General features: G+C 37.4%; 1 protein-coding gene across 1 annotated transcript in view; it reads left to right on the top strand.

Annotated features, from left to right (window-relative positions):
• LOC108713200 (potassium/sodium hyperpolarization-activated cyclic nucleotide-gated channel 2) overlaps positions 1 to 13,405 on the top strand; it is a 40,132-nt gene that overhangs the window by 12,280 nt on the left and 14,447 nt on the right. Inside the window, exon 3 of the mRNA XM_018256060.2 lies at positions 11,834 to 11,995. Coding sequence (XP_018111549.1) covers positions 11,834 to 11,995 — 162 coding nt within the window. The remainder of the gene's footprint in view (positions 1 to 11,833; positions 11,996 to 13,405) is intronic.

Below are 13,405 nucleotides of genomic sequence, written 5' to 3' on the forward strand. Positions count from 1 at the left end.
AGCTGTTTGGGCTCTCTTTTCCGTCTTCTTCCATTCTGTCATGATAATCTCTTTGATGGAAGAATGCACAGGAAAACCTACCGCCTTCCTCCTTGAAGAGGGAAATAGCTTATCTGCTGAAGAGACTTTTGCCGATTCCACCGGAAAAGTCAGGGTTTGTCTGACTGCTTTTATCAGGGGATCAATAACAGCTATATCAAAAGTGGATTCCTCCTCTGATTCCACTTCTCCTTCCTCTGATCCCACCTGTGAAAAAGCTTCGGGATCTTCCGACAAATCTCCTTCTGAGACATCAGACAATGATTCCATCTGTCTCGAATGTCTAGGTCTCTTTTTGGCATTCGATACTTCCTGGAATCCTTGAATAACTGCTTGTTTTATCACTGAAGCCAAGGACTCCGCAAACATCTGATTTTCCTGTGACATGGAAGTACCAGGTTCCTGACGTGCTTCTGCAGAAACTGAAGGCTTTTCAGGTGACTTTTCTTTTCTTCCTTCTGAGGCAGGAAGGCTGAACATAAATAACAATGTATTAAAATCAAGCCTGCTGTCCTGCATAATTATTCCACTCTCTTAAAACCTCACCTTTTCCCTCTGGGTTGAGAGGTTTTCCCCGTCATACCAGGTTCCATAGTTGAACTAGGTAAAGAGAGTAACATAATTCAGCAACTTTCCTTTTTTATAAAAAAGGGGTTTTCCAGCTGAAAACTCACATAAAACATCACATACCTGTAACAAGTGCTCTTACTGCTCAGCATACACTGCTTGGCAAAATGGCACCCACAGGAAGTGTGGTCTCTTTAAATAGGGGGAGGTTGAACTCTGCCCCTATGAACTTTATCCCAGAGTGTAAGGGCCTTGCGCAACCTTGCGCCTGTACAAGCGCTACTTTTGCTTTACTTTTGGCGCCGCATCGTCCATTCAAACTTGCGCTGCCTTCCCTTATCCAAAATGGCCGCCCGGCCACTTCCGCCCTTACCTCCTGTCTTCCCCAGCTATGCGTCTCTCCATTACCAAGATGGCCGCCGGGAACTTGCACGCGGACGTCACTTCCACTGCCAGCATGCTGCTATGCAAGTCTTCCGCGTCTCTTCAGCGCGCACATCCCTGCACCGGCTTCTCCTAACCCATTCACAGGGAGGATCGCCGTGAGACAGCACACTGTCCCTCTGCTTATAGAAATCACCTGACCCGCAAGCGGGAGGAGAGATCTTGCTCCAGGTAACTCGACCCTGCTAACCCCTGAAAGGGGAGCTTTTTAGGCATTTACCCTCCTGTTCCATAGTTAGTCTTCTTCCTATAAGATAATACTATCCACCGGCCCGGACAGGACAAAAAAGACTGAGGGGAGAAGGGAAGTGTAACCTTTTGAACTATTGGGGGAGGTCCTGTCCGCTGGCCCACGGGGATGTTAACCCATTGGTGAATGCTGACCATGGGTGACTATGGGAAAAAGTGTTATTACATATTTTAATAGCATTGCAGAAAGAAATTAACCAGCAGCTGTATAATAAAACCGCTTTAGAAGATGATGCCATTGATGGTGTTTAGGGCTTGATATTCTATCTCCAAGAGATAGTGGTTGTGCAGCACTTATTATTGTAAGGATAATTACTTTTTCCTCCTACTTCACACTCTAACCCCATTCACTGATACTTTCTCTATCTTTTGTATCCTCTTCTCCCTTTACGTTTTCTTTCTGTAATATTTATATATCTTTTTTTTCAGTTACCCTCGATAGATCTAGCAATAGATCAGTTGTCCCATGACAACAGTAATATGACTCATGGAGGGCTTGGTTCTGAATGCTAGTTAATCAGTTGACCTTGAGAGCACTGATTGCAGATTGATTTAGAGTGTTTTCTGGCCTTTGAGATGAAACTCACCCTGGTGACAAACATCTAAAATTGCCCTCTGAGCCATTTACCTTAGAGAAAATGTTTTGATTGCTTGTTGTCTTTTTGGTTAATTTAGTAAATCATTAGTATGATTTTCATTCTTATACAATAGCATTTGTGTCAATGTAGAGTTGTTCATTGCTTTTAAGTTATAAGAATCTTTGAGGTGCAATGGAGAAGTTTTCTGGCATGAATTCTTTTGTTTAATGTCATAAAATCTGAAGCCTTAATTCAGTGCTGGAGGAGAAATCTGTCATGCAGCATTACTCTGTCATCCCCCTACTTCATGTGCTGTGTATATACAGTGTGCTGCCACTAAACATGGAAACTGGAGCCCAACTTCCTGAGTGTAGGGAAGGTATCTGCTCTATTTATCGAATTATAAATGTTCGATTTAAAAAAAAAAAAAAAGTAATGAGGGATGCAAAAGGTCTTAATATTGAATTTCAGTTTAAAACTGTTATGAATTTTTTTCACCCCTAAATGCAGAAAATGTTTACTAAAACATCAACAACTTTGTTGCATAATGATTTTACATGGCTCTAAATTGATACATTCCCTGTATGTGTCTGTGTAATTCTATATAGCCAACAGTAACATTTTATTTACAATACAGATCTGGTATATTTGGAAACCCTTTATTATTGGTGGTGGCAGGTGAGGTGCGGCTTGTGCTGACATTGGGGTAGAGGCATTGTTTTTTTTCCCACTTTTTTTTTTTTTTTGGATCATAGGTATGTGGTTCTAGGTTAGAAATTAGCAGAATTAATCTATGAGGCTGTACTCATAAGTGTTTCTCAGACCTTTATCACATTATATTGTGTTTTTTCAGACATTCTAGAAAGTTTTTTCATGTGTCACATTATTCTCAAATTCTGTCTACAGGTTGATGCGATGAACCAGAACCAATGCAAATAAAACACACAAAAAAAGCGTATACATGCTCTAAATGTAGAACAAGTGCAGGGACAGACACATTGCTGATACTTACAATCCTAGGATAAACAAATGCAAATGCAAATCTCACTTTATAAAATCTGCTGAGGTATATTTTAGAAATTACTTGGAAATATCAAACATACCAAAAAAAACAATGAAGAATAAAAAGTTAATAAAACCAACTTCATAGAGGCAGGATTAGACTTAACTGTCTCTTGTCATGGGCTGGTTCAATATCTGAATACACTTCTGTCTGGCCAATATTCTTTTCTTGTTCTGAAAATAGCTCTTATATTTTCTACACATTAAAAGTGCAGTAGCTTCATATACAAATGTAGTACCACATGGCAGTAAAAATGTCTTTGGGGGCGAGTGCTTAAAGGGATACTGTCATGGAAAAACATGTTTTTTACAAAATGTATCAGTTAATAGTGCTACTACAGCAGAATCGTGCATTGAAATCCGTTTTTCAAAACAAGAAATGGATTTTTTTATATCTAATTTTAAAATTTGCTACAGGGCTAGACATTTTGACATTTCCCAGCTGCCCTCAGGTCATGTGACTTGTGCTCTGATAAACTTCAGTCACACTTTACTGCTGCACTGCAATTTGGAGTGATGTCATTACCCCTCCCTCCTACAAGCTGCTGTAATGTAAATAGAGCCTTGTCTGCTGAGCCTGTCAATTGAACAATAGGCAGGAATCAAGATAAGCTCTCACTGACACCACTTCAGAAGGACTGAAATAAGATAGTCCTGTGATTACTGCCCCCACTTACGTTTCAAAAATAAATATATACACACACACACACACACACAATTCATTTTGGGCACTGGAAAAAATATTTTATAGAGATAGTTTATTATATTTGTTTACACAAAAATGAATGGAGAAACACAGGAGTACACTCCCAGGACTGATGACAGGGAATAGAAAAAAAGGATAAAATAAGGAGGACATACTTGAAAACCAGGAAAACTTAGGAGGAAGTCTAGGAAGGGTTAAAATAGCTCAGGAGAAAGGAGGCAGTAAGTAGTTAATGAAAAAAGAAGTATTGCAGGCAGGAAAGGAGCAAGGTCTGTGTGAGGTGGATAGCAGAGGGAACTCACAGCTCCTTTACCTCATCTAGTAACCAGTAAAACTAACTAGGAAGGCAGCAAGGAGAGAAAGTCCCCCCCTCCAAAGGAATACAGAGAACAAACTTACAGAACGGCAGGAGCTTTGATAGTGTCTGTGGGAGGAGGGGCTGCTAGTGCAGCTGTAGAGCAGAACGTAGGAAAGTGAAAGTAATTGGTTCCCTGCAAACCATGTGACCTCTCTCCTCCAAACATCACACGCATGGGCAGAGAGGGGAGGGGGGGTGTACAGCTAGATTCTCATGTCGTAGTGCGACCTGGCTTTTCATTACAGAGTGGCTGCCTCCAAGCACACAGGTAATGCTGTGCCTGCTGTTAGAGCAACACAGGATGAATGTGTAATGAGCAGAAATGGAAGCCCCCATGACAAAATACAAACTAAAATAACTTATGCATGGATTTGTGGATTAACATTTTATTTGCCAGACAGTGTTTATGGATGTGTTTTTTATAAAAATGCAAAAAAAAAAAAAGTTTAAAATGACGACAGATTCCCTTTAAGCTGTCAGTATCTTTTCAATTTTACAGCTGAGCTGCAACATGTCGGCTTAGAAGGCCATTTGGAAAAAGCAAGTCCAGACAATGACTACATTAATTTCTGCCTCAATGCAGCCATTAGCCTGTAACAGTTATAAATTATTGCTTATTTCTCCTGCTTTCTTGCTCAAGCTTTTAGATCTCAAAGGGTTGAAAAGATGCAGTAGACAGAAAATTCCATTTATCATTTGATGTTCTGGTTTGGTGGGCTTGTGTGGGATTTCAGTTTTTGCTAGTAACAAATATTAGCTGATACAATGTCTGTTTTACTTTAAAGTAACACTATAAAAAAAAATAAAGTTTTTATTTGTACCTGTAAACATGATATAATTTCACATTTGGCAATGACAAATATTGATCCCATTTAGCTTGGCTCAGAAATATAGAATAAAGCAAGCAAAATTTGGATCATACACATCCTATGTTAATACATTACACTAAATGGCATGTAAAGATGTTCAATCTTTGCTATCTGTAATATATTTTTAATATTAGGCTCTAGCAAAGTACAGGTATGGGACCAGGATACAGAATCTTTCCATAATTTGGATCAGCATACTTTGTCTACTAAAACCTCATTTAAACATGAATTAAACCCAAAGGATTGATTATATCTTAGTTAGGGTCAAGTATCAGGTACTGTTTTATTATTATAGAGAAAAAGGGAATAATTTTAAAAATGTCAATCGTTTGATTAAAATGGGAGATGGCCTTCCTGTAATTTGGAAATTTCTAGATAACTGTTTCCCGGATAATGGATCCAATACCTGTATTCTAAAGAAACAAAAACTCTGTATACAGCTAATGTACTCCTTATATGTCTTGCATAGTATTCTACTCTTTGTGAGTGGGAACATGAATTGTAAAGGTTAGCAAGGTATCAATAGTACTTTAGTAAAACATTTCTTATTGTTATTTCTTAATATCTCGCCCCTCCAGACTTATATTTCTATTTGTCCCAGATACAGTATGCTGTGGTCTGCATACATTCTAATCTTTTAATCCTATTAGAGCTATTCAAGCCTCGATCTCAGGCTTCAGAGAATAACTTACTTGCTTTGTTTGAGTCCTCCAAGGCGACCATCCACAGCAACATTAATAAATTCTGAAATGTATTCTTGAAAAGCAATATATATATAAAATTTCTACCACCCCCTCATGTAATTATGCTACATTCATTCTCCAGGTTATTAAAATTCTTCAGGGCCGCCAGCTTAGAGGTAAACTTGACAAATGAGTTTGATGTTCAAGGGGACTAAGCTAAAAAAATTTTGTAAGCATATTTCAGCATAAATAACTAGTCCTTAATATTTATCCTCATAAATTCTTCTGTTTAAGACTTTACAATTTTTTGCACACATCTGAACAAGTCTTCAGTCTTCATTTACAAAGTTTTAAAAATTGACATCTTAAAATTATGAAGTTATAAAACAGTTTTCCATTGAATACTTCAGTTAACAGAAGGTGACCGTACAAAGTTGAAGCACCACTGTGCTGTAAAATGACATGCTATAAGATGTCATGGTCACTATTTATTGTGCCTCTATTGTACTCTTGAAATTTCAAGGCCTATTTTGAATCTCAGTCACTTTGACTTGTCCCTATCAAGCAGACATTTTTGTCAGATGCTTCTGATGATGGGCAGAAGTGCTTGGAACGACTTGATTTCAGCATTGCCAAACAACCCCTGCTAAGCAACAGAAGAAACTACCACAGATTACATTTGTCATTTAGATAAAAACGGAAGTGAATATCTGTGCTCAAGAGTATTTTATAGCCAAGGTTCTCTGTAAGGGACCAATAACAAGAAAAAATTAAATTAAAGTATTTAATATGTATTTAATGTTATGTGCTGTTACCTTGCTCTGGTAAAAGATTTGTGTTTGCTTTAGAAACACTAATACTGTTTATATAAATATGTTGCTGTGTAGCCATGGAGCAGTCATTTAAAGGGGACCCGTCACCCAAAAAAATTATTCAAAATCCTATTTTATCACATTAGTCAAGCAAAATTAACTTTAATTACACAATATAAATTATTTGAATCTTGTTTCCTTCAGTCTGGGAATTCATAATTATAGCAAGCAGGCAGGAGCCATTTTGTGCACACTGTTATTAAGACAAGCCTTGCGTCATCACAGAATCTTGTTTGTGCACCAGAATGGGGGACACAATGTCCATCCCCATGCACTGGCTACAAAATTAAATGGTTAACAGAATGGGGGAATGTTGGGAGAGCAGTGACATGATTGACAGCTGAGATGTTTAAATGAGCTTACAACAGCTATGAATGCTTTAATAAAAAATAGAAATTGGATTTCATGTTTAATTTAAAAAGGACTTTTATTATACAGATTTTTGTGTCTTGGTGACACTTTAAGCTGAATAGGGCAAAAAGGCACATGTTCACACAGCACATAACTGATAACCTGTGTAGCATGCAATGATTTTTTATAAAGATAAACAGAACAAATGCCATAAAGGGCTCTTTACAGAACTATACAAGTGACACCTCTATCAAAATTTAATAGGACAGATGTGTTGCTGGATCATGAGACATAAACTTTAAATATATATTTTTAACATTTCTGGTCCTTTTAAAAGAATAGTCTCATATTGCTATGGGATATTATCTTTACCATATTATCTTTACCAATACAAAACCACTTTATCTGTTTGGAGTCTTCAATAAGAAACACAATTTTCCATGTATTTCTTGTATTTCAATATAAAACAATCTGGTGCATAGCAAATCATGTTTTATGAAATGTAAATGTATTGTATTGCATTGAAGTAATTACATACCCCCCAACATTTTGGAAATAGAAAGAGGAACAACATTCTTTTTGACCATCAAAGCCATGAACCGCTACCAAGGCGCAGATCAAGAATACTAGATAAGCAAATAAGTAATTGTAACAATATAAGATCACAGGTCTCTTAGGAAAAGTTAGACTCACAGCTTAAAGGGCAAAACTGTAATAACTGGAAAAAAAAAACACAGAAATATGTTCAAACTTTCATAACCTGCCAAATTTTGTAAAATGAACATGGGAATTAGGGAATGCGGCCACAAAATGTGCATGGTCAAAAACAATTCTACTCACGAAGCGTTAATGGCGGAGCTCACCTGGACCGTCCTGCTCGATCGCTGCTCTCGCGACCGCTACCAAGGTGCAGATCAAGAATACCAGGAATGTCTTGATTCTATGATATTAATGGGATATTAATGGGTGGTTCACCTTTAAATTAACTTTAAGTATGTTATGCAAATGCCAATTCTAAGCAACCTTTTAATTGCTCTTCATTATTTATTTTTTATCGTTTTTGAATTATTCGCCTTATGATTTTCAAAATCCACAAATAATAAACAATGAAAACCAATTGCGTTGTATCCGAATATCGCTCTCTAGATCATACTAACAGTTAACTCAAAGGTGAACAACCCCTTTAATGCTTTAACCTTGCATTTCTGCCAGTCCCTGCCAACATCCATACCACAATGTACAGTATGTAATTTATCTGCAGTCCCTGTAACCTGCTCCACCGACTTTTTCTCATGTCACAGTTACATTTGTTGATTTCATTTTTCCAAACATTAGGTCCATTTTCTCCAGTCAGATGCCATAAGGGAAAAGTGAGGTTTAAGCTACACCATGTGTTACTGGCTTGTAATTTTGGCATTGCAGCAGTGACACATGGAAACGCATGTCCATGCATTGTTATTAACATATACTTCTAAAGTACCATCATATTCTGCAGCGCTGTACAATAAATAGGTGTATATATTAAACATGCAGATTACAAACAAAAGCAACCGATAAAAGAGATGAAGAAAGAAAAGAGCTTATAATTGAATAGGAGAAGGGTTTGAGACACAACAGGGCTGATTTTAATTTTTGTTTGTACAAAATGTCTCCATATAAAAGCTGTCGAGGCCTGTAGATGTCAGTGGGATTTGTCCTTTTACAGTTGTAAAATCTTTCTTTACTTCAAGCTTTTAAAACTTTTCAGTTTTTCTCCATTTATATTCGCACAAAAAATTAGAGGGTTTTTGAGGTCTTCATATTTGTATTCAAATTGGTTCCACATATTTATTAATTTGTACTTTTTATATTAGGCTGTTCTAATAAATGTCTTGGCGTTTGTGGTTTTTGAGTTTTTCCATGGTTTCTAAAACCACTAAAATCAGAACTTTGATGCTTCAGTGTGTGGAAATGTGCAAGATCAGAAGTTGGCAATCGAAATGTAGCATTGAGTATTTGTACACATATATTATATGACATTTCCTTGTATATCACTGTTAAATACCCAGGCACCAGTTTTTGCACCTAGTATTTGACTGGCTTAGCCTGTAAATCATCAGCAGGCATTGGTTTTATAAACGCACCGGTAATGTACTTGCCAGTAAATTATAAATGCCCTATTAATCTTTCCCTTTTCTTTACCCTCTCCACTGCTGATCACCTGTTCTAACTACAGGCTGCCCGTTTCCTCACCTAGCCCTCCCATTTCCCTACCTAGTTAGCCCATTTCCACTCACATTTTTCTGCCCCATCCACCTTTCTTCTTCCTAACCTGCCTGTTTTCCTGCCCCCATATGTCATAGCTCCGCCCCCAATTGATTTCACCACCGCCCGTTTTCCAAAGGCCAAAATTAGGATTGCCATCTTTTCTTTTTACCTAATTCCCCTAGATACGCTGCTATATGTTCTTATTCTTTAAAACTAGGTTTTTCTGCTTGTGAATTACATTGTCTATTGGCAACGAGGGTCCAGTTTTTGTGAACTATAGCTCCCACCATCCGTACCTTCCTGGCAGCAGCTGTCACTCTCCCCATATAACAGTCTGGTTGTAGAAAACAATATCAGTACAAGCAAAACCAGGCTGATTCTTTCTTTTTTCTAAGCTTCTTGAATTTGTTTCGAAATGTGTTCCCCTTCTGTATGCTGCCAGATTTTCCTTTGCACACATACACAAATGTTGGCTCCAATCAGCTTGTGCTAAATACAAAGGCTAGGTGTATCAAAAACAGAAAAATGTTTTCTCTCACCCCTTTTTAAAAAACATAATAGATTTGCATGGGAAATAAAATGCAATACAGGTATGTGATCCGTTATCTAGAAACCCGTTATCAATAAAGCTCCGAATTATGGAAAGGCCATCTCATAGACTTCATTTTATCCAAATAATCCAAATTTTGAAAAAAAGGTTTCCTTTTTCTCTGTAATAATGAAACAGTACCTTGTTCTTGATCCAAACTAATATATAATTAATCCTTATTGGAAGCAAAACCAGCCTATTGGGTATATTTAATGTTTACATGATTATCTAATAGACTTAAAATATGAAGATCCAAATTACTGAAAGATTCGTTATCCAGAATACTCCAGGTCCCAAGCATTTTGGATAACAAGTCCCATACCTGTACATGTTCTACTGTATCTGGAAACGAGTTTTATGGATCATTTAAAAATGTCTGTTTCAATGATGTCCTTTTTAAGCAAACAGTTGACCGGTTTGCTCTTACCCTATAATAATGAGTACCTTTTGTGCTCGACAATAACTAAACCAGCATTTATAATGGTGTAAAGATATTAACAAGTGTACAGTAGCTGCTGATCTCCTTGTTTAGTATGGAGCATATTTGAACGTAGTGTCCAGATACTGCAGTGTACAAATAATCACCAGTATTCTACAATGTAGTTATCAGGGGTTGTTGTATCTATTCTAGACTCTACTGGAGACTAGAGTTGCAGCATGCCACACAATTGGCTGGTATAGATGGAAACTTTGCTGTGCCGGTCTATACAGTCAGATCCAGTTGATAGTAATGACAACTACTTCTTCATCAGTTCAAATTGATTTATAAGACTCTCCGTCTAATCTTCATGATTGTCGTCTACCTGACCATTTTGATTGGACTAAAAGCTGATTGGCTCATCACAACTTATTAGTGATGTGTTTCACTAACAAGCAATTTGTTTGATATGGCGTGCAGCTTCTAACAACCATGCAATTTCCTATATGCTTCTGCAGATTACATTAGTTTCATATATACTGATTTGAAACGGCTATTTACGTGTATGTACCTAGCTAATCTGTGAAATGCATTCCACGTCTGTGCCCACATTTAACAAGGTTAGAAAATAGGAATTTCAAGTTGCTGATTTCAATTACCAAATGAGCTTGCCAAGTAAATCATCAAAATTACACATGTCCTGAAATCTGATTTAATCAATAGGGCCCATAATAAAAGGGCCTGGTGACTAGTTTATGCCTACAGATTGCCCACTTGTCCCTGATTTATTATGCACACATCTAAGCATTTATATTCATTGATTCTGGTGAGAACAACAGGCGAATCACCATATCCTTTTCAATTTGCATACAAATTTGGCATTTTATAAATCTCCCTGTAAGCGCTGAACAAGTATGCTTGCTTGACTGGCTATATATTCTTACACATTTGGATGTGGCAGAGTGAATTGTGATTGGTGCATTTGTTCTAGGAATAATCGGTTTGCTTTATTTAAATTGTATATAGACTTTATGTTCTTTTATTCCTTTGAGCCAAAATGCAACTATGTGTATTGGTGCCCTCTCCACTAAAATAAATACAGTTAATCTATGCTAATGAAAAAGCAGCAAAATTTGTACCTATTATCCATTGGAATGGAGAGGAAAAGAGTCCTGAATGGAAGTAGGGAGAGAACAGAAATGTGTATCTAAGGATCATACGTTATACCTACTTTTACTTTCTACTTCTTTTCTAGTGTGAGCATCCTTAGATTCTTGGATTGCAGGTTATGATTTAATTTTCCTTATGTGTGAAGCATTTATATATTTTCTGGTACAGGTATTGTGCTTATTTCTAGAGTTTTGGACATTGGATTTATTATGCTTTTTTTATCGGTTTAGTTCATTGTGAATTCCTGTACTTTACTTTTTTTTTAAATTCTTCTCTTAGTTCTGTATCATTTTTACTGGATTCATAATATTTCTTCAATTTGGACTATTTTTTGGGGGGGGGGGCTTTAGTTTATTCTAGTCATATCTTTGTTTCACTCTGGGACTCCAAGTTTTGCTCCCAGGATCCACTTGCTCTTCTGCACCAGCTATGGTATTGAAGTATGTCTATCCTTGTTCTAATGATTTTGCTTCCTTGAACCATTTCCTCCTTTTTCCCTATGTTGTGGCCTACTGATTTTTTCGGGGAGTAAAGCTTAGTTTTGTATTATGAGCTTGCATTTGCTGCCTATGCCACCTTTCTTTTTGACACCACCTCATGCAATAACACTCCACTTTTTGTCTCCATCCAGATTTTCCACATGACCTATGACCTTGCCAGTGCAGTAATGAGGATCATTAACTTAATTGCCATGATGTTGTTGCTTTGCCATTGGGATGGCTGCCTACAGTTTCTTGTTCCCATGCTCCAAGATTTCCCAGCTAATTGCTGGGTGTCTATTAACAAAATGGTGGTAAGTACATGGTATAGTGCTTGCTTTGTTTCAGATTTTTTTATTATCATTTTATTTGCTGCTGACAACAGGTATTTGTATATTTTAGGAAACAAATCACTAAAGCTGGTTTCTTAAAGATTAATTGCTGCTAACTATCTGTACAGTGTCAGTAGCCACACTCTTCTCACACTTTGAGTCAAGGAAGCCTTAGAGTGATGTTAGGGTTAAGTCCTTGAAGGGTTATAGCAACTCTGCTTGAAAGAAGTAGCTGGTGCCTGGAAGCAGTACACTGGCACCTGAGAAGCCACAGAAGGGTCTGGTAGTGCCCAGGAGAGAGGGATCAGTGTCCTTGTGTGTGTCAGCAGAATTGCGTATCTCAGCACAGGAATAGTTATAGATTTTCTGCTTCTTCCTATCAGCTTTTCTCCACTTAATCTCTTGGTTATGTCTGTTCTCACCATCTTCTATTTTTTCATTGTGTTCTCATCTGCATTTTGTTGCTCACGCCTTCCCTTTATCTCCCCATGACCTCTTCATGATCAAAATATCTTTTTATTGCAATGCAATATCTAGTGTATCATTTTCACATTTAAATTTCTGTCCCCATTCTCCCCTCTTTTCCTCCCGTGCTTTTTTTTTCTTCAAATCATAATATCCAACTTTCCAATTACTTATCTGCCAATTCCCCTCTGTGTATTTGGTGCACTTTGAATTTTGTGTCCAGTTCCACTTATCATGCTCTGTCTTTTTTTATTTTTTTTATTTATCCCTTACCTCTGCCTCTGTTGTCTCCAATCCGTCCTCCATCTTCTGTATTCTGCTTTTTCTGCAGTTGTATACCATTGTATCAACTGGCTGCTTTCTTTTTCTTTTCAGACCCCCTCCTTTTTATTTCAGTGGCCTTGTCCTAATTTATCCAAATTTCCTTTTCTCTAGCTTACCTGCATGTTGAAATGACATGCAAAATGAACCAGCACTTCAGCAGCCTCAAGCCTATGATTAACTGTCTGTAGTTAAGAAATGCCTGAGACTATCATGTTTTAAAAGCACGAAATAAATGCTAGGTTTATCTTTGATCATGGTTTGCTGCTGGGGTGTTTGTTCATCTTGCTTGTTGTGTTGGTTTTCGCTGCTTGCTACCAGTTCAGGGCAATGCACCTGAGACACCATTGAAAATCATTGAGTATGTTCCCTTTTGTATGTAGCATATCACAGAAACTCTACCCATTATGTGGGACCCGAGTTCTGTATACACCCAGGTCACTGGTCAAATCAGGTGAGTTATCAGTTTTTTTACTTTGGATGAAGTCCCTTATGTGAAATAGCCCAGGGTATATACACATGTACATAGTTGGGAGTATTTATACATTGATAAATGTATGCTTGGTTTAGTCTTTCAAACCTGTGATTTTTTTATACACCTGCCTG

The sequence above is a fragment of the Xenopus laevis genome, chromosome 1L, assembly GCF_017654675.1.
Source record: "Xenopus laevis strain J_2021 chromosome 1L, Xenopus_laevis_v10.1, whole genome shotgun sequence".
NCBI classification, from domain to species: Eukaryota; Metazoa; Chordata; class Amphibia; order Anura; family Pipidae; genus Xenopus; species Xenopus laevis.